Consider the following 21,899-nt stretch of genomic DNA (forward strand, 5'->3'; position numbering starts at 1 on the left):
CAAGAACCATTGGGGAAGAAAGAAACTTGTAGTCGCCCAAGGTGATAGTAACATCTGGCACCTCCAGACTTGCACTCAAACGTTTGCCAGGAGAAACGATATCCATTTGTTTACCCAAATGAGACGAAACGAACTCATGCTTGGTAAAAAATGGCTTTGACATGAAACAATGCGATGCACCAGTGTCAAAAAGAACTCTTGCGGGAATATCGTTAACAGGAAGGTTACCCATAGTGACATCTGACGAATCCTCTGCCTAAGCTGCGTTCATCAAGTTGACCTTGGCGTGCTTGGGGTTATGCTTGACCACAGCTGTACTTGCCGATCTGACAGGAGGAGGAGGAGGAAGACGCCTCTGGTTGAGACACTTGTTGGCATAGTGACCCTTCTGTTGACACTTGTTGCATGTGACCTCTGAAAGCGGAAGGTGGTACGGAGCACTCGATCTTGGAGCTTGATACGAAGTCTTGTTCTGAAAGCCAGGGTTTGGTGGGTGGGAAGATCCACTGCCACATTTGCTCTTCTGCTGATACGGCTGATGGAACTGAGGAGGAGGAAGCCAATACTTCTGCTGCTTGGCCACTTGAGTAGAGGAAGAAGGAGTAGCATCCCTGACTCGCTTCTTGGAAGCATCACACCTCAGTTGAGAGGCCTCTTGCTTCAGTGCCATGTTGTAGAACTCATCGTACCTCAAGGGCTCAAAGAGAACAAGAGCTAGTTGGATTTCTTCTTTGAGACCACCCCTGAACTGGTATATCATGCTCTTCTCATCAGGGACGTCCTGCTTAGCAAAGCGGGCGAACTTCTGAAACAACTTGTTGTAGTCATAGACAGACAAAGAGCCTTGCTTCAGGTTGCGGAATTCCTCACACTTGCTTTCAACCACGCTCTGAGGGATATGGTGAGCTTTGAAATCTTGACGGAATTCATCCCAGGTAATTACACGTCCACCTCTGGAATCCTTGTACTGCTGGAACCATTCTGCAGCTTGATCTTTGAGTTGGAAGGAAGCGAACTTGACGAAGTCCTCAGGCCTGACGTTACTGCACTTGAAATGCTTGCACAGATCCACAAGCCAATCGTCAGCATCGGTTGCCTCAACACAATTGCTGAAAGTCTTTGGCCCGTTAGCAAGGAACTGGTTGAGTGTAGCAAAGTGATTCTGATTGTTGCCTTGGTTCCCTTGGTTGCCTTGATTGTGCTCTTGGAGAATTTGCATGATCAACTATGTGTTTGCATTGGTTGCGGCCATCACAGCTTGCCATGCCTCCGGAGGAGGTGGAGGTTGTGGCGGATCAGGATTCAGAGTCGTGCGCGTTGGAGGAGCCATCCTGAAGAGGTTGACATCCATTAGCACATTGATAGACAAATATTGAAGCTGAATCCAACGGAATGAAAATTGCAACATATAGTCTTCACATCCGAACAAAGTGAACGAATGCATTCCTCTTGAAATGGTCACATATCCATAAATTGAGAAGCCACTTAGAATTAAGGTAGAGAAATAAATCAACAAGGTATGGATCAAGAACGAATACTCGGTAAGAAATCCCAATCTCAAACCAATTATCCGTGGAAGAAGAACTAGAGCTACTAGAATTCCCACCTATGAAACTCCCGAACCTTTCCGGTTATGCAATCAGGTGTTGGGGATACAGGGGAAGCATAATATCTCACCCAAATCTAGCAAATCCTACATCCAGTTGTATCCATCCTTCAACACATAACCAAGAAAAACTTCGGAAACCATCTACCTCAACCTTCGAAAAGCATCTGTTATACAAGTTATGGCGATACTCCTGAACTCCTGCCCCAGTACTGGGTGGCGTCGAGGTTATCTCACCAACGAACTGCATAAAAGAGATTTTCAATGTCGGCGTACTAAACTCAGGTATTCCAGAACCGCAACGATAAAATTATGACGACAACACCTCAGAGCTCAACTCCCTGGGACACTTCCACAAAACCCCTGACAGGAGGCACCAAGACAATGTTCTCGTCATAAAACCATCAGAATGATTCCAAGATACCCGCGTGATCCTAAAAAAAATAGTGAAATTTGAGAAGAGAAAAGTCAAAACTCTACGTCAGGATGCCTTATCAGAGTGATGAGGAGACTGGGAAGTAAAAAGAATTCCTAAACTCTCCGATATATAATTCCTAAATGACTTAAAACATTTTTTTCTAGACACAACTCGGCTGCTAAAAACGAACAAGCAATGGGGCTCCTAAGGTCGGGGAAGGCTCTGATACCAACTTGTAACACCCTCGATGCGACTATATCTCTCACGTGTCGAGGCACGACTTAGAGGCATAATCGCATTGAAGGCATATGTCGCAAGTTAGGCAATCTTCACAACATCCCATGTAATATAGATCATAAAAGGGGAGATAACATAGTTGGCTTACACTCGCCACGTCAATCAAGTACATAAACAACATTACATCATTCAAACACTCATGGCCCGACTACGGCGCCAAAATAAAAGATAGCCTAACATGCGACACGGTACCTCGGTTAACCGTTGGAGCATCAAACGAAGTCCAAATGGTACGAAACTTGACAGGCGGTCTACCGGTAGTGAACTAAGGCCGCTTGGCAAGTCTCGGTCCAATCCGGAAATGTTTAATCCCCACACACGAAAGAAAGGTAGAAATGACCACCGGAGGAGAACGAAGCGCCGGAATGCAAAACGGACAACGGGGAAAATGCTCGAATGCATGAGATGAACATGTATGCAAATGCAATGCACATGATGACATGATATGAGATGCATGACAACGACAACAACACACGGAGACAAAAACCCAAACCCGAGAAAATAAAATAACTTAATGCCGGAAACGGCAAGAGTTGGAGTACAAATTGGGTAAGTTACATCCGGGGTGTTACACCCTCTCCTCCAATATTTCTGATCATGCCCCCCTACATCTCACCATGTCGGCTCCGTTCTGTTCCAAGAAAAGATTCCGCTTCGAGATGTATTGGACGAGACTAGAAGGCTTCGAGGAAGCAGTTAGGGAGGCTTGGGTGTGCGAAGATAGTATCGTTGACCCCTATAAGAGGTTGGACTCCCTCCTTCGTAACACCGCGGCAGCTTTACAAGCTTGGGGGCAAAGTAAGACAAGGCACATCAAGACCCAGATGGCGGTGGCCAATTATATTATTTTGAGGATGGATCGTGCTATGGAAGAGAGGGTGCTCACGACCGAGGAACGATGGCTTAGGAGAACTCTCAAGCATGTGTTGTTAGGACTGTCCTCCTTGCAACACACCATTGATCGGCAGCGATCGAGGCTACGCTGGATCCGAGAAGGAGACGCCAACACCAAGCTCTTTCAAGCGGTGGCCAATGGTCGAAGATCTAAGAACTTTATCCCTCACATTAGGCATAACAACGAGCTGATTACAGACCAACAAAGGAAGGAGGAGGTGTTTACGGAAGCTTTCCAACAACTTCTGGGCTGCGCTTCCACTAGAGAGGCCGACCTAAATCTGGATTTCCTAGAGCTTGACAGACATGACCTGTCCGAACTGGATGAAATCTTTACGGAGGAGGAAGTGTGGGAGACTATAAAGGAGCTGCCACCTGACCGTGCGACCGGGCCTGATGGGTTTATTGCGGCCTTTTATTAGAGGGCGTGGCCCATTATCAAGAACGACCTGATGGCAGTGTTCATGAAGCTTTATGTGGAGGATGGAAGGGGTTTTGGCAAGTTGAATCGTGCTCATATTGTCCTCATCCTGAAAAACCTGATGCAGAGGTCGTGGGAGACTTTCGCCCTATCAGCTTGACCTACAGTGCGGGAAAATTATTTGCGAAGATGCTGGCAAACCGAGTTAGGCGCGGGATGTCTGAGACCGTGGCTGTTAATAATCTGCCTTCATAAGGGGCCGACACCTGCATGACAATTTCCTCCTGGTCCGGCAAGTTGCGAGGAAACTACATGCGCGCAAGGAAGCTGCAGTTTTTCTGAAACTTGACATTTCTAAAGCTTTCGACTCGATCGCTTGGCCTTTCCTCTTTGAGGTGATGAGGATGAAAGGATTTGGATCCAAATGGCTGGCCTGGATCTCCATCTTGCTAAGGACGGCATCTACTAAAGTGATTGTCAACGGGATCCCGGGTAAAAGCTTTCAGCATTTGAAAGGGCTACGGCAAGGAGACCCGGTCTCCCCCCTACTCTTTGTCATTGCCATGGACGTCCTTTCTAAGATCATGACAAAAGCTGCTGAGCTGGGTGTGTCTAGCAGGTTAGCTAGGGTCTCTGCTACCCAGTTGATCTCGATTTACGCGGATGATGTGGCGATGTTTGTCAAGCCCTCTAAGGTGGATCTGAGATTTGTTAAAGATGCTCTCAAGATGTTCGGTGACGCGTCGGGCCTTCGAGTGAACTATCTTAAGTCTTCTGCGGTAATGATCCATGGGGATGCTGCTGACAGGGATAGGGTGGCGGCTTTGCTCCAATGCAATCTGGGAACTTTTCCTTGCAAGTATCTAGGGTTGCAGCTTGCAATTCACCAGCACAGCCGTGCGGAGTGGCAACCTATGGTCGATCAAGCGAAGCGATGCGCCCCGGCCTGGCAACGTGGGCTGCTCCAGAGATCGGGCCGTCTTGTACTCGTGAAGTCAGTAGTGGCAGCTAAACCCATTCACCATTTCATGATTGCTGAGGCGCCAGCCTGGGTGTTGGAGGATATCGATAAATGGATGCGGGCGTTTTCTTGGGCTGGGAAAGACAAGGTGAACGGTGGGCAGTGTTTGGTGGCCTGGAACACGATCTGTAGACCCACGTTCCTTGGGGGTTTGGGAGTCAGAAACCTGGAGCTGCAGGGGATCGCTCTTAGAGTCAGATAGAAGTGGCTGAAACGGACGGATCCGCAAAGACCATGGCAAGGTTTAGCCATGACTGAGGATAGAGAAGCCCGTGCTGTGTTTGACAGCCTAGTCAAGATCGAGGTTGGAGAGGGCACCAAGGTGTTGTTTTGGAGAGACAGATGGATTCACGGTTTTGCGGCCGCGGACATTGCTCCGCTTATCCATGCCATGGTGGCCACTCGCACAAGGAACATGCGCACTGTCAGCAAGGGCTTGGACAGTGGCAAATGGTTGCAGGATGTCACTGGTGATCTCACATTCGTGGGACATATGCAGCTTCTGCATCTCAACTTGGCTATTAGCACGATCGAGCGTGATCCGAACAGTCCGGACCGTTTCTCTTGGCCGGCAGACCCCTCGGGAAGTTACTCGGCAAGATCCACATATCATCGCCTTTGCCTCGGAATCCAGAGGGTGCCTTTCGCTTCTTGCATCTAGAAGAGTTGGGCACTTCTTAAGTGCAAGATCTTTGCTTGGCTGGCCGTTCAGCACCACATTTGGACCTCGGACCGTCGTGCTAAGCATGGGCTTCAGGATAGTCCCTCAGCTTGCTACACGTGCCTGCAGGATAAGGACAACGCTGAGCACATTTTGATCCAGTGTGTGTACGCTAGGGAGGTTTGGCATGAGGGTCTCCAAGCCCTTAACCTGCCGATCACGAGGCCGACTGAGAACGACAATCTGCTGGATTGGTGGTTGGTAGCAAGAAAAGGGAGTGTAAAGGGTAACAGACGGGCTTTTGACACAGTTGTGATTGTGGTGGCTTGGGCCCTATGGAAGTAAAGGAATGCTCGGGTCTTCAATAGAAGAAGCCAACAGAGATCCCCGATTGAATTGGTAGACGCGATTCTCCGCGAGCTGCATGAGTGGATTGAGGCCGAAGTTGGAGGTGATAGGTTGTCTCGCTTTGTGAGGGAGTAGGCTTAGAATCTTAGATGTGGGTTGTTTCGGGTGTTGCCTGAGTATGGATGGGTGCATCCATTCGTAAGGCATCTCTTGTAAATCATATTCTCTCTTCTATAAAATTATGGTACGTTTTTGACGTACTCTTAAAAAAAATAAAAAAAAAATCAATCCTATGTTTTTCCTATTCCCATATTTTTACAATCATGCGAATCAAAGAGGCCCTCAACACTGGCAACGGAACAAACAACTTTTATATCAGTGACATGTGCGACCAAAAACTCTGCTGTTGCGCAATAGCGAGGCAACTTTTATATCAGTGACATGTGCGACCAAAAACTCTGCTGTTGCGCAATAGCGAGGGAACGGCATGCGCGGTACAGGTCCTACGCGAGAGTAGCACGTACGTACGTGATTTTTCGGGCACCTGGCAGGACACAGGTTAGGGATCACGCATGGCCAGTAGCGATCATCAGTTCACCACCAGCACCAGGCGAGAGAAGTCAGCAGAAGCAGACGGGCATTGCTCTAGGCTCTAGGCTCTAGCATAGGTATCTACCGACCAGCTGTGCTGTGCCTGGATAGAAGTCCCTAAATAGCATGTCATGTTTCCCACAAAAATTGGCATGCCCCGTACGTGTGGCTGTCGTCATGTGTGCTCTCTTTAAAATAGTTTATTTACTATATTTTTGAGCGGAAAATAGTTTATTTACTAAAAAAACGCTCATATAAACACCTGCATATAAGTTCTGTAATGGGCCGAGCCTAGGCTTTATTTTAGTGGCCGGCCGGGCCTAGGCTGGTGGCCGGTGTAATCTGCCCGTTCCCCCGGTTGACGATGGGCCAGGCTGGTGGCAGAGTGAGAGCCAGGTGACGTTGGGCCCATTTCTGAAAGAAAAAAAAGTGACGTTGAGCCGGCGTCCCATGGTCGTCAAGTCACTGTCACGTGCATTGGCACATCCCATCAACAAAAATGTGCGACTGCGTTCACTGCCTCAAAGAAGGGGAATCGGTGTGCGATTGCGTGCGCGCTGGACCTGGGGTACCTATCTGAGATGCGTGGCGCACATAAAAGAAGAAAGAATAACGGCGAAGCATGAGACCCTAAAAAAGGCCGCGAGGCATGAGGGGATGTGTGTTTGTGCAAACTTCTTGCCCGGATCGACCACGTACACGTCTGGGAGGGGGAACATGCCAAATGTGCAGTCACATGCACCGGGAAGTGACAAGCCCTGGGTCACCTTCTCCCTCTTGGTCTCCTACCCTAGTGATGTATACCTCGCGCGTGACCCCACTACCCTACATCCTACTGATGTATACATCGTGTCGCTGCCGGGTGTGGTGGAACGTGCTTCAAGCTTCCAATGATGCCCTCCTGCCCGTTCAACAAATTTTATGTGGTTTTCTCGAGCCCTTGTCGGTCGACTAGCCAACTTTCTACCACGTAAGAAAAACTTTCCAGCGACGCTTATTTTAAGATGGAGGGAGTATATATTCTTTAGGCTGCTGGAGCTGCCTACACAAAGATCAAATGTGGCGTGCGCTCAAACTTTTCGTAGGAGAAAATATCTGATGCACCAGTCTCAATCATCATATTCAGGAATTCAATAAATTCTAAAAAGAAACAAAGGGCATGCAAACAATGAGTAACGACAATGGAAAGTATTCAAAATCTAACTGAAAGCACAATTGTGAAACAAAAATGATATCGATGGAATTTACAACCAAATCTAGATTAGCTTACTATTCAACACGCGATTCGTCTCTTCTTTTTTCACAAGCTATATTTGAAGTTCTGAACTTTTACAGTGGTTCAATTCTTTCCAGCACTTTTTTGTAAACTTCTAGACAAGTGCACCAAGGTCCGGTGCACGCCATATACCATAGGGCGTTATGTACACACCCTCTTCAAAGTTCAAATGGACTTTTTATTTCCAAGAAAAATAATTTGGTTAGATAGCCGGGTATGCGGCCAATCATCATGTTGCACGGCCCATCACGACTGACACACATACGGACGAGAAACACATCGCCGTGGAGCACCGCATCCAACAATATAAACTGGCACACATACTACCACGGACGCAGGGCACTTGCGAGAGCCGAGAGAGGGGCCTGCCCTCCTAGCTAGCTGACTGGCTAATCAGCAAAAGAACAGAAGGTAGAGGTCGAACCAGCTCGATCCATCGGCAGCAGCTAGCTAGCCCTGCCCGCGCCAGCCATGATCCATCTGAAGCAGCCGCTGGTGCTCTCCGCGCAGAGCAGCAATGTTGCCTCGCCGCCGCTCTTCGCCACGGCGGCGGCCGCGAGCGGCCAGCAGAGGCCGGCGTCCGGCGCCGGGAGGAGCGGCTCCGCGCGCCGGCTCACGGCGCGCAGGATAAGCTGCGCGTCGACCGAGGAGGCCGTCGGCGTCTCGACGTCCGTGACGACCAAGGAGAGGTCGCTGACGGTGACGGCCGTCGTGACCGCGCAGGCGCCGACCTCCGTGTACGTCGCCCGGGGCCTCGACGACATCCAGGACCTCTTCGGCAAGACGCTGCTGCTCGAGCTCGTCAGCTCCGAGCTTGACCCCAGTGAGCCTCTCTATCTTTTCTCGCTACAACGATGGCATGCACCATGCAGGACAGGAGAGAGCATGCATGCTACAGCGTTTGATTTGAATTTTTCACATGGCTGAGAAAAGTTGTTCTGCTGCGTAGAGACGGGAAGGGAGAGGGAGGGAGTGAAGGGGTTCGCGCACATGACGCTCAAGGAGGGGACGTACGAGGCCAAGATGTCGGTGCCGGCGTCGTTCGGGCCGGTGGGCGCGGTGCTGGTGGAGAACGAGCACCACAGGGAGATGTTCATCAAGGACATCAAGCTCATCGCCGGCGGCGACGAGAGCACCGCCATCACCTTCGACGTCGCCTCCTGGGTGCACTCCAAGTTCGACGACCCCGAGCCGCGCGCCTTCTTCACCGTCAAGGTAGGCAATTAGCCAACAGCAGCTAGCCATGAGCCCACGCTCTCTCCGTGCTCGCATGGAACTGTGGGACTAACTAACCATGGCGTGCGTGCGTATGTTGTTGCAGTCATACCTGCCGTCGCAGACGCCGCCGGGAATCGAGGCGCTGAGGAAGAAGGAGCTGGAGAAGCTGCGCGGCGACGGGCACAGCGAGCGCAAGTTCCACGAGCGCGTCTACGACTACGACACGTACAACGACCTCGGCGACCCGGACAAGAACATCGACCACCAACGCCCCGTGCTGGGCACCAAGGAGCACCCCTACCCTCGCCGGTGCCGCACCGGCCGGCCCAAGACCCTCTACGGTACGTACGCACACCGACCTTGCTACCTGGCGGTTAGCAAAATAATCTTGTTCAAAATTCTAACGATTGCCGGTGGTTGTGCTATAGACCCGGAGACGGAGAAGAGGAGCTCGCCGGTGTACGTGCCGCGCGACGAGCAGTTCTCGGACGTCAAGGGGCGGACGTTCAGCGCGACGACGCTGCGGTCGGGGCTGCACGCCATCCTGCCGGCGCTGGCGCCGCTGCTCAACAACTCGCAGTGTTTCTCGCACTTCCCGGCCATCGACGCCCTCTACAGCGACGGCATTCCGCTCCCCGTCGACGGGCACGGCGGCGCCTCCTTCAACGTCATCAACGACGTCATTCCCCGTGTCGTCCAGATGATCGAGGACACCACCGAGCACGTCCTCCGCTTCGAGGTCCCCGAGATGCTTGAGAGTGAGCGCCGCCGTCCATGCCTGATCCGCCAGAGCACGATCGAGCAACTAATTACTGAGACCACATACGTGACGTGACTTTGCGCTTCTGCAGGGGACCGATTTTCGTGGTTCAGAGACGAGGAGTTCGCGAGGCAGACGCTCGCCGGGCTCAACCCTATCTGCATCCGCCGCCTCACGGTAATTAATCAACCATTTTTTATTTTTCACAGCCTTTGATCAAGTTGCTTTTAATAAGTTCACTTAGTTAATTAACGAGAGTGCATGCATGCATGCATCCATGGTGCAGGAATTCCCCATCGTGAGCAAGCTGGACCCGGCGGTGTACGGGCCGGCGGAGTCGGCGCTGACCAAGGAGGTCCTGGAGAAGATGATGAACGGGCGCATGACGGTGGAGGAGGCGGTGGAGAAGAAGCGGCTGTTCCTGCTGGACTACCACGACGTGTTCCTGCCGTACGTGCACAGGGTGCGCGAGCTGCCGGACACGACGCTGTACGGCTCCCGCACCGTCTTCTTCCTGAGCGAGGAGGGCACGCTGATGCCGCTGGCCATCGAGCTGACGCGGCCTCAGTCGCCGACCAGGCCGCAGTGGAAGCGCGCCTTCACGCACGGCCCCGACGCCACCGAGTCGTGGCTGTGGAAGCTGGCCAAGGCGCACGTGCTGACCCACGACACCGGCTACCACCAGCTGGTCAGCCACTGGCTGCGCACGCACGCCTGCGTCGAGCCCTACATCATCGCCACCAACCGGCAGCTCAGCCGGATGCACCCGGTGCACCGCCTGCTGCACCCGCACTTCCGCTACACCATGGAGATCAACGCGCTGGCCCGGGAGGCGCTCATCAACGCCGACGGCATCATCGAGGAGGCCTTCTGGCCGGGGAGGTACTCCATCGAGCTCAGCTCCGTCGCCTACGGCGCGGCCTGGCAGTTCGACACGGAGGCGCTGCCGGAGGACCTCGTCAGCCGGGGGCTCGCCGTGCGCAGGGACGACGGCGAGCTCGAGCTCGCCATCAAGGACTACCCGTACGCCGACGACGGGCTGCTCATCTGGGGCTCCATCAAGCAGTGGGCGTCCGACTACGTGGACTTCTACTACAAGTCGGACGAGGACGTGGCCGGCGACGAGGAGCTGCGGGCGTGGTGGGAGGAGGTGCGCACCAAGGGGCACGCGGACAAGAAGGACGAGCCGTGGTGGCCCGTGTGCGACTCCAAGGAGAACCTCGTCCAGATCCTCACCATCATCATGTGGGTCACGTCCGGCCACCACGCCGCCGTCAACTTCGGGCAGTACCATTACGCCGGGTACTTCCCCAACCGTCCGACGGTGGTGCGGAGGAACATCCCGGTGGAGGAGAGCCGGGACGACGAGATGAAGAAGTTCATGGCAAGGCCAGAGGAGGTGCTGCTGCAGAGCCTCCCCTCGCAGATGCAAGCCATCAAGGTGATGGCGACGCTGGACATCCTCTCCTCACACTCCCCCGACGAGGAATACATGGGAGAGTACGCCGAGCCGGCGTGGCTGGCAGAGCCCATGGTGAAGGCGGCGTTCGAGAAGTTCAGCGGCAGGCTCAAGGAGGCGGAGGGCACCATCGACCAGCGAAACAACAACCCGGAGAACAAGAACAGGTGCGGCGCCGGCATCGTGCCGTACGAGCTGCTCAAGCCGTTCTCAGAACCAGGGGTCACTGGGAGGGGCATCCCCAACAGCATCTCCATCTGATAGGGTCCCCAGGATAAGAGATCATTGCATGTAGGATTATTTAGGAATAAGATGTACACCATGTACGCACCCAGCAGCGATTGCTCCCGTCCCGTGCATGACGGGGGGCGGGAGAGGCATCTACTAGTAGTACTAATAAGGTTATTTGAATTGTGACCTCGTCGAATCCTAATTAGGTAATTCGCAACCAAAAAAATCCTAATTAAGGTAAGAAAGAGTGGGCATCTAATTGCATTCCTGGACAGATCATACTGTACCGTATCATTTGGAGCATGCCATACAAAACAAAACAATCACATCAAGACATGTGAACCCAGCAGCATTGTAAGATCAGGACCAGCCCACATCAGATCCTGTGTTTGGGGCCAGTGTCGACTGGCTAACGAGATTCTTGTCCACACATTTACAAGACTTAAGGGTTATATGGACAGAACTACATAAGTGGAGAATGGGTATACGTGGATCTGCCCCTTGGAATCACTACTTACAAGAGCACTCCTAGCAGCATCCCATGTGAGCCAAACTGAGTCCAACCAAGCAATACATGAGACAAAACGCTAATAATACTGATTGCCATGCTTGCATGACTTTTCAACCAGAGTGAAGCAGGGGAGCAGAGTTTACTTTGCTTACTTCCCCCCGTAGTCGAGCATCACATAGTGTCTTCTGCAGTCAGCACGTCTCAGTGCAGCAGTTTTGGCTGTCGTCAATTGGCATCGACAGAAAATTGTAAAGAGATGTGACGCTTCATATACTCGGAGCTACCTCGACAACACAAAGTATAACAACATCTGGCAAAATTTGAGAAGAGCATGTCTTCGTCACTGGGAGATGCAGCTCTCAGTTGCACCCTGGCTGACTGATCACAGCAATCAAATTAAGACTACGATGTGAAGAGTATAAAAAAGAAGCTGCACTATCAAGTGAGTTACCGGTGGAGGATGGCTCAAAATATGGTCGGGTTGTTATGAAAGAGGGGTCCTGAGCATCAGCCTCCAACTTATTTACCGTGTTGCTCTGGACAAGCTTTACTAATTTGTCTGTTATGACTTTCATCGGCGGGCGGGAATCCGGTGACTGCTGCATTGAAGGAAGAAATAACATAAGTACTGATCGAAACATGGATGTGCGGGTGCGGTCAATTAATAGATTATGTAATACTCGAGCTGTCAGTTGTCCAGTCTACTATGTAATATCTTTTGTTTCTATTTCTTTTTTTCTTTTGGGGTGCCATTTGGCACATGCTTAGTGACTTTGTAAATATTTAAGGCTCTGTGCATCAATTTTTTATGAAGAGTCCAGGAGACAATAAAGCTCTTCCTTTAACTAAAGGAGGGAGTACTGCTCGTAGAAAATTGTCCTGAAATACAGTTGGTGAATGCAGTGAGCATTAGACATTGTAGTGGCTCTAGACATTTCAGCTATAATGCCTTTCGTTTCTATTAACATGTTCTAAGCATTTGCCATAGCAGCATGGGCAGTATTTGAGTTTTCACCTTGATAGCTGCCAGCAAGGATAAGAAACTACAGAACAGAGTGTACCAGAAAAGAGAATGGAAAACTACCTTGATGCAAAGCAAGATGATGTTGCCTAATGCAGAAATAGCTTTAGGTGGCATAGAGCCACGTATTCTTGGATCCGTTATTCTTCCCAGAGAATTAAGGTCATGGAGATGAGGAGATGCCCAATCAACTAGAAACTGATCATTCGGCCCTCTTGAACTGAAGAAGACAATAAACTTTCAGCAAACCAGACTGCTAGTAGCACAAGTGCAAGTGATAACATACCTATCAAAAGCCTTTTGCCCAGTCAAAAGCACAAGCAATATCACGCCAAAACTGTAAATATCAGCTTTGATTATATCTGTTCCTGAACCATTAGCCTCAGGAGCAGCATAGCCTTTAGCACCACTGAGGGCTTCTGAATCCTGCTTCCGGAATGAGGACATGTTAAATGGCCAACAAATCAATTTTATTTTATATAGTGCAGACTGTGCAGTATATCATTCAAACTGGATAAATCAGATGCTGCGGCCTATTGTGTATATTTGGATGGGAAGGACATGGGTAGATTAACGGGTTTCAATTGGTTAGAGGGGAATCTCTCCTATGCAAATATTACCCCAAAACTTCAGGATTACCACATGTTACATGTACGAGTGTTCGGTAATCTAGCTTGACACTGAATGAGAAAATTCTAATCTGAGAGAAAGAGAGATAGAGCAGTTCTATGTTTTAGGTTCTAAAATGCATCCAGATCATTTAAGTGTCCTCAAAATGATCAGGTAAATTAACGGCATCAACATGCTTTCTTGAAAAGATCATAAAGTAGCAATACTATCTTTGGTTACTGAGCACTGACCATTCTTGTGGCGCTGACAAAATGGCTGAACTTCGCTAACCCACAGTGACTGAGGTAGGGCATGAGCTGAGCGTCAAGTAAAATATTTGTAGCTTTAATATTTCCATGGGCAAATGGAGGGGAGCACATCAAATGTATGTATCTGCAGAGAGCTAACATAGATATAAAAATCCAGAAATTCCAGTTCCAGTATAAAAGTCTAATAATTTTGCATGTGTGCAACTAAACTACGAAAAATAATACTCCCTCCGTTCGAAAAAACTTGTCCCTCAAATGGATGTATCTAGCATCAAGTTAGTGCTAGATACATCCATTTGAGGGACAAGCTTGGGACAAGCTTTTTCGGACAGAGGGAGTACAAGGTAGGTGTAATTAATTACTCTGCAGCATAAAATAAAACTGATTAGACGATTTGGTGGGAACCCAATGAGACAGAATGTACTTACTCTAGAGCATAGGTAACCCCAAGAGCAATCTTCATCCGAGCTTTCCATGACAAAGCCCTCGACCTTGTGGCTGCTGAAAACAGAAGATCTTCAAGAGAACCATTTTCTGCATACTCATATAAAAGCACACAATGCCCAAACTCCACACAGTAGCCCACAAGCGAAGATATATTAGGGTGCTTTAATCTGGACATATTCCCGAGAATGTCCATGAGCTCATCTTGTTCTGACAATGATAAATCTATCATGTTGATCTTCTTGATAGCCAGCAGCTGTGCGTACAATGACAAATGCATGACGTAAAATATACATAACAAATGACTCGTACAAATTTGATACCTTCGCTACTTAGGAAATCACTATCTAATAAACCGCTGAAAGAAAATCACAGTTTTAAAAGTGACATGTGAGACTAAGAATGGTGTGCTCCTTGTACATTGACCTTATCAAGACAACAAGCATAAGCATAGCTACGGTCCTCAATACTGCATGATGAGATGTCTTGTCGATGAGGAAAGGAAACGGTTCAATTTAGTTTAGTCAATAAAACCAGATAAAGAAGTCAACTATTAGGAATCTAAAATACAAGCTACAGAAATTAGACTTGAGAGCTTATTCTAGAATAACACATTAATAATATGCTCCCTCTGTCCCAAAATAAGTGTCTCAACTTTGTACTAACTTCAGTACAAAGTTGTACTAAGGCTGAAATACTTATTTTGGGACAGAGGGAGTAGAAAGTTGATAATGATACGTTTCTTATGATAAGAGACGATACCTGGCCATCAGGAAAATCACCTCTGTAAACTCGGCCAGTGAAACCTTCACCGATAAGGCATTCTTCATTGAAGTTCCGGGTAGCCGCCATAATGTCAACTGCCAGAAACTGTTTTGCAGGTGCAAGATTTTTAGATGTCTTAGCACAACTTTTCCTTTTGGGAACTCTTCCAGGTATAATGCTATCATTATTGCTAGAGGAAGTATCATGGCCATTCATAAGAGAACTCCAAGAGTTCAGGACCTCATTTGCTTTAGGGACTGCAATTGACAAATGAATTCTAATTAAATGGAAGAATGCAAGTCTGGCTTAATAAAACATTACAATGCAGTATGCGAAGTTGAAAACGATATGTATGTGGATGAATTTGATATGCCATTTCATGAATAAGCATTCAAAAGTACAAGGGTTTAGGATCAATGATTACTGTCATATTTTACAGTAGATTAATGATAACAATAACCAAAACAAACAAAAATATTTGTATGATCAATTGACAATCAACTACCACTGCATAAATTGGTTTGAAGAAACTAATAAAGTGCCAGTGTTACCTCCTTCCAAATTGGCTGGTAAAGACTTGATATTGTCAGCGGTGCTCTTTGGGCCACATGTACCACCTTTCCGGCTTTTCAGAACCAATCCAACAATGAAGAGTGCAAACATTGTGCAAACAACGCTAGCTATTGCAGCAGCTGTCACTCGAGAGTGTGACTTCCTATGGTGGCTAGGACTGTGCAGAGAAGCATAGCTCACAAAAGGTTGCAGAGGTTTTGGCCCGCGTTTTGAGTTCTGCTTGACTGCTGGTGAAGGTGGAGGTGGAGGTGGAGATGGAGGTCGAGGATGATGTGGGGGTGGAGGTGAATGAATGGTCCTAGAAAATGAGGACGATGAAGGTTTGAAACCTGGTTGAAAATGGTTCCCATCAATCCTGGAATATTAACCAGAAGGTTAATCACATATTGTACTAGATATGAAGTCAGACATACAGATACGCACAAGATCCTCAAGGGTGACAAGGTGGGCAATATATAACAGAGTTCAGTACCTCAACTCAGAAATGAACTCAAAAGTTCCAGGCACATAACCGCTGAAGTGATTATTCTCAATGTTGCTGCAAGAAGTTGATGATCATCAGCATTAATTGATAAGATGGCAAATAAAGTATAAGTGCAGCCCAGTCAAATTTCTTACAGTGCTACCAATGGAAGGTCTGCTAACAAAATCACAGATCCGGTAAACTCATTATGCTGTAAATAACTGCAAAAGCATGCAAGGAAACTTTTGATTAGACAATTCCTACAGCTGTGTGTGCATGAAATAGCACAGAAGGGACATCATTATTACAGATAGTGAAGGTTGTTCAATGAACTAAATGATCGTGGCAGGTCACCATCGAAAGAGTTGAATGACAAGTCCCTGAAAGAGTTGAGGGAACAAATATGAGTCTAAGTGACAGAAAGGTCAAAATACTAAAAGATCTGTGACTAAAATAATTTTGAGAAATAGTGGATCAGAGCAAGAAAGATGCAAAAAAAAGTACTTTAGCTTCAAAATGTGTGTGTGTGCATGTGTTTGTTCCATTGCGATTAAAAATATGTGGTTTTATTAGCATAAAAAATGAGCTGAAAGATTGTTCTAGAACAGATATTTGGACAAAAAGAACTGCAAGAAGTTTATAACAACTTGATGCGCACGAAGCATTTCACCTGACAGTTGCATACTACTCCCTCCGTCCGAAAACACTTGTCATCAAAATGGACAAAAAGAGATGTATCTAGAACTAAAATACATCTAGATACATCCCCTTTTATTCGTTTTGATGACAAGTATTTTCGGACGGAGGGAGTATATCTGATGATTCATTTAGTGGTATACTGAATGGAGATGTTCCAGGTTACAAATCTATGCACAATAGGCTGCAACCAGCATGTTGCAGGTCAAAGTGCAACGAAATAACTCATTTATTTCACAAGAGATGTATGTTTCAGAAGTGATGAAGTAATCATTAATCAAGATATGGGAACCATACATTGTAACTAAGCTTTCCATGTTAACAAAAACATCACCAACTATTCCAGAGAGCTTATTATAGCTGAGATTCCTGCAATCGAAATTACAGATCAATCAGTTGATTCTGCAACCAAATTTTGAGAAGGAAGTGCTCCAATTGCCAAACAATCAACTCACAGATATTTCAGGGAGTGCAAATATGGTAGTGATGGTGGTATATTTCCCTCAAACTTGTTAGCTGCCAAATTTCTGCAATAGAACACCATACCATAGTCAGATCATATACATTCCATATTTAAATGTATTCGACCCAGCTTAAAGAGGGTAGGCAAAAAGGACAAGAAGAATATACAGGTATTCCACATTTGGAGGCAAAGTGGGTGGGATTTCACCAGCGATGTTGTTGAAGCTCACATCCCTACCAACATGAGGCATCAAAGCACCAGGAACCAAAAAATTTGTGTCAGAAATTGCAGAATCATGATCGGTTAACAGATAGCACAAATTTTGTATAAGGAAGCTTACAGCTCTTTTAAAGAGTGGAGTTTGAGCAGCTCTGGGCCAAGCCAGCCACCAACCCCAAGCCCACTAATATTTCTGCATGGAAGTAACATAAAAAAAAGCAAAAATAAAACAAACAGTCCTATAAATTTACAGGCAAAACTGATTGATAAATTAAGAATTGAACGGGGATTACATAGCCACGACACACGAGTCCTTGCAAAAGACCCCATGCCACGATCCACGTTCCCCATCCCCGCCGCAGGGGTCACCACCCATGGATGTCCACCCAGAAAGCTGCCATGGTGACTCCAGTGCGCGATATAGTGCCCAGATCCCGATCGCTGCACGGTAACCAAAGAACGGCAACAAAGCAGTAAACCTGTTAGAAAGCAGCAACATACAGACAGACAGCAGGATAGCATCACACACAGCCATTGCACAAAGGGAAGTGCTTACAAGCACAAAAACATGCCCACTCGTTTTTTGTACTGCATAAGTACATCATCGATGCGGTAAGACAAGCTATTTCCAAGCACTAACACACACATGTGCCCATCACGCAACCATATCCAATGACCCCAGATCTGAATGTTTGTGCGAGCGCGTACAGGCACGAGCAGAAGCGCGCGCAAGCCAGAGTTTGCACGCACACACGCGCATCAATCCACCAGCGCGCAAGGCTCCCGCGCTGCTATACAAACCAGACCACAGGTGTGCGCACGGCACAGAGAACCAGCGACCGCAATCACACGCGCGCGCAGAGTAGAGGCGTCGCGGGGTAAGAGGTCGATCGCCACGGGTGATGGGTGAGAAATCGTACCGTCGGAGGGATCAGTGAACGACGCGGCGGAGGAAAACGCGGCCCACAGCACCACCGCGGCGAGGAGATGACGCGCCGCGGCCACTCCGACGCCACGCGCGCCCCGCATCCGCGCAGGTTCCAGCGAAGCCGGAGCTAGAGGATCCTACCGCACCGTAGCCACACGGCATAGGATGTTCTAGAAGCTTCAGGGGATCCGGGCGCGACGCCGCTCAATCGAACTCCTCGCCCAAATCCGCGACGATTCCCGCGGGATCGCGGCCGGACCGAGCAATGCGGGCGCGAATCGGAGAATCCGGGCGACCGGAGCGGGTAAGAATCGCCCGCAGAGGCCCGCGAAACTGCGGGGATTCGCTCGCTTCGGTGGCGAGGGTTTAGGGTTTTGAAATGGACCGGAGGCTTCTGTGCTTCGGGAGGGAAGAGGAAGGATGAAGGGGGAGAGAGAGAGAGAGAGAGAGAGAGAGAGGAGGAAGAGAACAGAGGCGGTCAGGTCACGTGACGGGCGCGTGAGTGGTAGGCCGTTACGGGGTGGGATGCGTGGAGGGGTTTGAGGCGGTGGAATTGGGCGGGAAGGAGAAGGGTGGAGAAATGAAAACAGCATGATGGGTCCCAGATATACCTGGCCAAACCTCGGGCCGGGCCTAGCCAGGCCCGAGGCAAAAAACCAAGGCCCGGGTTTGACCCGGCCATCGGGCCTGTTTTTTGGGACCAAGTCCGGCCCAAACACGTAAAAGCCTGCCGGGCCTTGGGCCGGCCCCTTCAAAAAATGCAAAAATGATAGGCGCGGGCCCGGCCGTCGAGCTCAAAATCTAGGCCCGAGCCCAGCCCGGGAGCAGCGTCGGGCCGGGTCAAGCATTTTCGGGCTGGGCTTCCCATGGCCAGGACTAGTCCCGGTCTACACAAGACCGTGGCTATCTTTCGGCATTCACTTAAGCAGTATAATAGCAACTTTAGCAATGTCGTCATATGTTTTTCAAAATAGAAAAAACATAGTTGTCATATAACCAATAATACGATAAAATTGATTAAAAAGGTCATAGTAGAGTCGCCATTTCATCCTTGAAACTCTATATCTGACAATTGTGGGGGTGTATTTGGAGTGCACTCCATCTGAAAAATAGATTGGCACGAAAGACATTTCCCCTTCATGTTGCTTTTCCAACCCACATTGCCGCTTCCTCTTCTTCGTCGTAGCGTCATCGTTGAACGCTTCACGCCGTCCCCGGTCCCCGCCAATGACACCATGGCCGCCTCCTCGACATGAGTGTCTAATCCCATCGTTTTGAAGTCGGATCCGGAGACTTCAACGGTCGTGTCTCCAACACCTCCTGCATTTTCCACGGTCGACCTCGACCCTGTAGACGAATAGTCCGGACCGGAGGTGCCTATGTGGCCACCTGGAGGCAGCAGCCTCCCTCCGTCAGGGCCACAATGGTCTCAGCGAAGGGGCCCATGGAAGAAGAAAGGGAAGGGAAACAATGGTGCCTTTGCCCCTCCTTGCTTCCTCCCTGCAGCTGGCGAAACAAGGGTGGATTCCCAGTCGCGCACTGGATCAGCAACGACTATGAGGTCAAAAGAGCAATCATTTACCTTGTATTTTTAGGTTTTCGTTCGATTGAGTGTGAGGTGATTATGCAAAATTGTTGGCAAATGTGTAATGTTTGTGATTTAGCGATGATTTTCTGAATTTGGGGGGATTGACCCTATAAGAGGAATCATTTATGAATAATATGATTGGTGATTCCGTGGCAAACGATCTTGAGGGTGCATCATTGCCACTTTTGGATCATGAGTCGGCCCACAATACGAAATTTGGTCAACTCGACGCCACCAACTCGTCAAAGAAGAAGACAATTCAAGGAAGCAGCTTTAAGCTCGATGAGGATGTTGCGCTTGTCTGGGCATGGCAAGATATCTCTCTTGATGTGATCATCGGGAAGGATTAACGGCAGAAAGTATTGGACGTGCATCGAGGAACATTTCATATTAAATATTGGGCAGAGAATGCAACGTAGCCTCAAATCTCTCACAAATCAATGGGGTATAGTTGAAGTGATGGCCGTTGAGCGGGCGGAGATCAGAAAGTTAAATTACGGGTATGCGAGAAGAAATATGTCAAGGTTCACGATGATTTAAAACTAGGATTTGCTCCTCCAATAATGGAGAGATACTCTCTAGGACCACTCGGTATTATCCATTAAGATATGGCCGGACACAGTGATAATGATCACAGTGATACAAGAATATGAAAAGGAGAAAAAAGAAACAAAATCGATGGCAAGGATAACAGGTATAGTGACCAATGTGTTGATCACGAAAATACTATTCCGCATCGGGCTTTGTAAACGTATCATGAAGCATCAGGAACTGTACACGGAAACAATAGGCTTTCTCGACAAAGATTTTTGTCTCTATGTGGGAACTAACATGGGTGGCTATATCCCGCTATTAATTATTGTCTGGAAGGTGTTTCAGGTCATGTCCACATATACCGAACATACACTACAAGAAAAGACACTTATGTGACATTTTGTCCCAATAAAAAATATTTGATGTCATGGAAGTGGCCTTCCATGACAAAAATATTGACGAATACACGTATTTGATGGGGAGCGTTGCATGAAAATCAATAAATTCCTACGAAACACCCAAGATCTAATCTAGAAGATGCATAACAACGAGAGGGGAGTGTGTCTACATACCCTTATAGACCGAGAGTGGAAGCATATATAACGCGGTTGATGTAGTCATAATCTTCGAGATCCAATCACAATCCAATCCAATATAGCGTCGAACGGATGACACCTCCGCGTTCAGCACACGCGTGGCTCGATGACGTCTCCTCCTTATTGATCCAGCAAGCAAGAGAGGAGAAGTAGATGGGATCTCAACCAGCACAATGGCATGGTGGAGATAGTGGTAGTGCAAGCCCAACAGGGCTTCACCAAACGCTGCTGGAACCAATCTAAGGAGAAAACAGAGTTTTGGGAGAGGTAGGGATGACGCCGGGCCGTGGGATTTTGTGTGTCTAGCACCTCCCTCCCTCCCCCCACTATTTACAGGAGGCAAGGGGAGGGCTGGGGCGTAGACTTGGCCCCTCCTCCAAGGGTGTGACGCCCCAAGACCGGAGCTTCAGTTGCCTTTCAGGGTTTCCAGGGTTTCGTTGTGTGTTTTGTTTGGTTCTTTGCATTCATCTTTGCATCATGTGCATTGCATCATGTCATCATGCAACCCGTTTTAAAACTCACTTAAATAAAATTGCATGGATCTTTGATCCATTTAAATCGAGGGAATTCACATGGTGATTCTCTTTATAACATATCCTCCCGATAGTAGGGAGATATATTCAATATTTCTTTAATTTTAAATTCACTATAACACACTTGCAAATCCTAATGGCTTTGTTATCACAACCCTTGGCCTCGAACTTAGTCCATAAATTCTTTCGTCATTTTCGGAGCTCTGCCAAAAATCCGAACATTTTTGGACACCTTCATTTACTAGCCCTTGTTCAAACCTTTTGGATTAAATTCAAATGATTTTGAATTTAGATCTTGCATTCTTGCCCACTCCATTTTTCTGGGTTTAAGCTCATTTTTATGAGACCGGGAGAAATTACCCCATGCATAAATCTTTTCCTAACCTCTCTTTTTTTCTCTCTTTTCTTTTCTGCAAAAGGAAACATGAGGGAGAGAGAGAGCATGCACTGCTGCCCATTTGGGCCTCCCACCAAGCTGGCCCACCC

At 48.3% G+C, this 21,899-nt stretch overlaps 2 protein-coding genes across 4 annotated transcripts; one reads left to right on the forward strand and one right to left on the reverse strand.

Moving 5' to 3' along the window:
- Positions 1–7,859: 7,859 nt before the first annotated feature.
- LOC123132647 (lipoxygenase 2.3, chloroplastic) lies at positions 7,860–11,387 on the forward strand. Its single transcript, XM_044552483.1, has 6 exons — positions 7,860–8,356; positions 8,483–8,748; positions 8,855–9,092; positions 9,180–9,509; positions 9,603–9,688; positions 9,798–11,387. Exons 1-6 carry the CDS (start codon positions 8,005–8,007, stop codon positions 11,229–11,231), a joined length of 2,706 nt encoding a protein of 901 aa, XP_044408418.1. The 5' UTR covers positions 7,860–8,004; the 3' UTR covers positions 11,232–11,387.
- A 122-nt stretch (positions 11,388–11,509) lies between these two features.
- LOC123132649 (protein STRUBBELIG-RECEPTOR FAMILY 8) lies at positions 11,510–18,610 on the reverse strand. Of its 3 annotated transcripts, none has more exons than XM_044552485.1 (17): positions 18,155–18,610; positions 17,528–17,675; positions 17,356–17,427; positions 17,183–17,248; positions 17,008–17,079; positions 16,850–16,921; positions 16,165–16,236; positions 16,012–16,077; positions 15,866–15,931; positions 15,372–15,748; positions 14,818–15,077; positions 14,040–14,311; positions 13,594–13,735; positions 13,020–13,159; positions 12,797–12,953; positions 12,164–12,308; positions 11,510–12,086 (listed from the first exon to the last, which is right to left on the reverse strand). In XM_044552485.1, exons 1-17 carry the CDS (start codon positions 18,261–18,263, stop codon positions 11,938–11,940), a joined length of 2,385 nt encoding a protein of 794 aa, XP_044408420.1. In that variant the 5' UTR covers positions 18,264–18,610; the 3' UTR covers positions 11,510–11,937. The 3 variants fall into 3 exon arrangements, with proteins under 3 accessions (XP_044408420.1, XP_044408419.1, XP_044408421.1); XM_044552484.1 differs by having other exon boundaries at positions 12,164–12,311; positions 18,155–18,608; XM_044552486.1 differs by having other exon boundaries at positions 11,510–12,090; positions 12,164–12,311; positions 18,155–18,607.
- Positions 18,611–21,899: the final 3,289 nt, after the last annotated feature.

The sequence above is a fragment of the Triticum aestivum genome, chromosome 6A, assembly GCF_018294505.1.
Source record: "Triticum aestivum cultivar Chinese Spring chromosome 6A, IWGSC CS RefSeq v2.1, whole genome shotgun sequence".
Lineage (NCBI taxonomy): Eukaryota > Viridiplantae > Streptophyta > Magnoliopsida > Poales > Poaceae > Triticum > Triticum aestivum.

What these genes read in the sequence shown, in the direction of transcription:
- LOC123132649 (XM_044552484.1), bottom strand. Translation starts at nt 18,263, where the DNA reads ATGCGGGGCGCGCGTGGCGTCGGAGTGGCCGCGGCGCGTCATCTCCTC. An exon ending in GACTCGTGTGTCGTGGCTAT is followed by an intron (nt 17,428 to 17,527) that starts GTAATCCCCGTT and finishes ACTTCCATGCAG; the next exon opens with AAATATTAGTGGGCTTGGGG. An exon ending in TTTTGAGCCATCCTCCACCG is followed by an intron (nt 12,087 to 12,163) that starts GTAACTCACTTG and finishes GTGATCAGTCAG; the next exon opens with CCAGGGTGCAACTGAGAGCT.
- LOC123132647 (XM_044552483.1), top strand. Translation starts at nt 8,005, where the DNA reads ATGATCCATCTGAAGCAGCCGCTGGTGCTCTCCGCGCAGAGCAGCAAT. An exon ending in CAGCTCCGAGCTTGACCCCA is followed by an intron (nt 8,357 to 8,482) that starts GTGAGCCTCTCT and finishes TCTGCTGCGTAG; the next exon opens with AGACGGGAAGGGAGAGGGAG. An exon ending in GGTCCCCGAGATGCTTGAGA is followed by an intron (nt 9,510 to 9,602) that starts GTGAGCGCCGCC and finishes GCGCTTCTGCAG; the next exon opens with GGGACCGATTTTCGTGGTTC.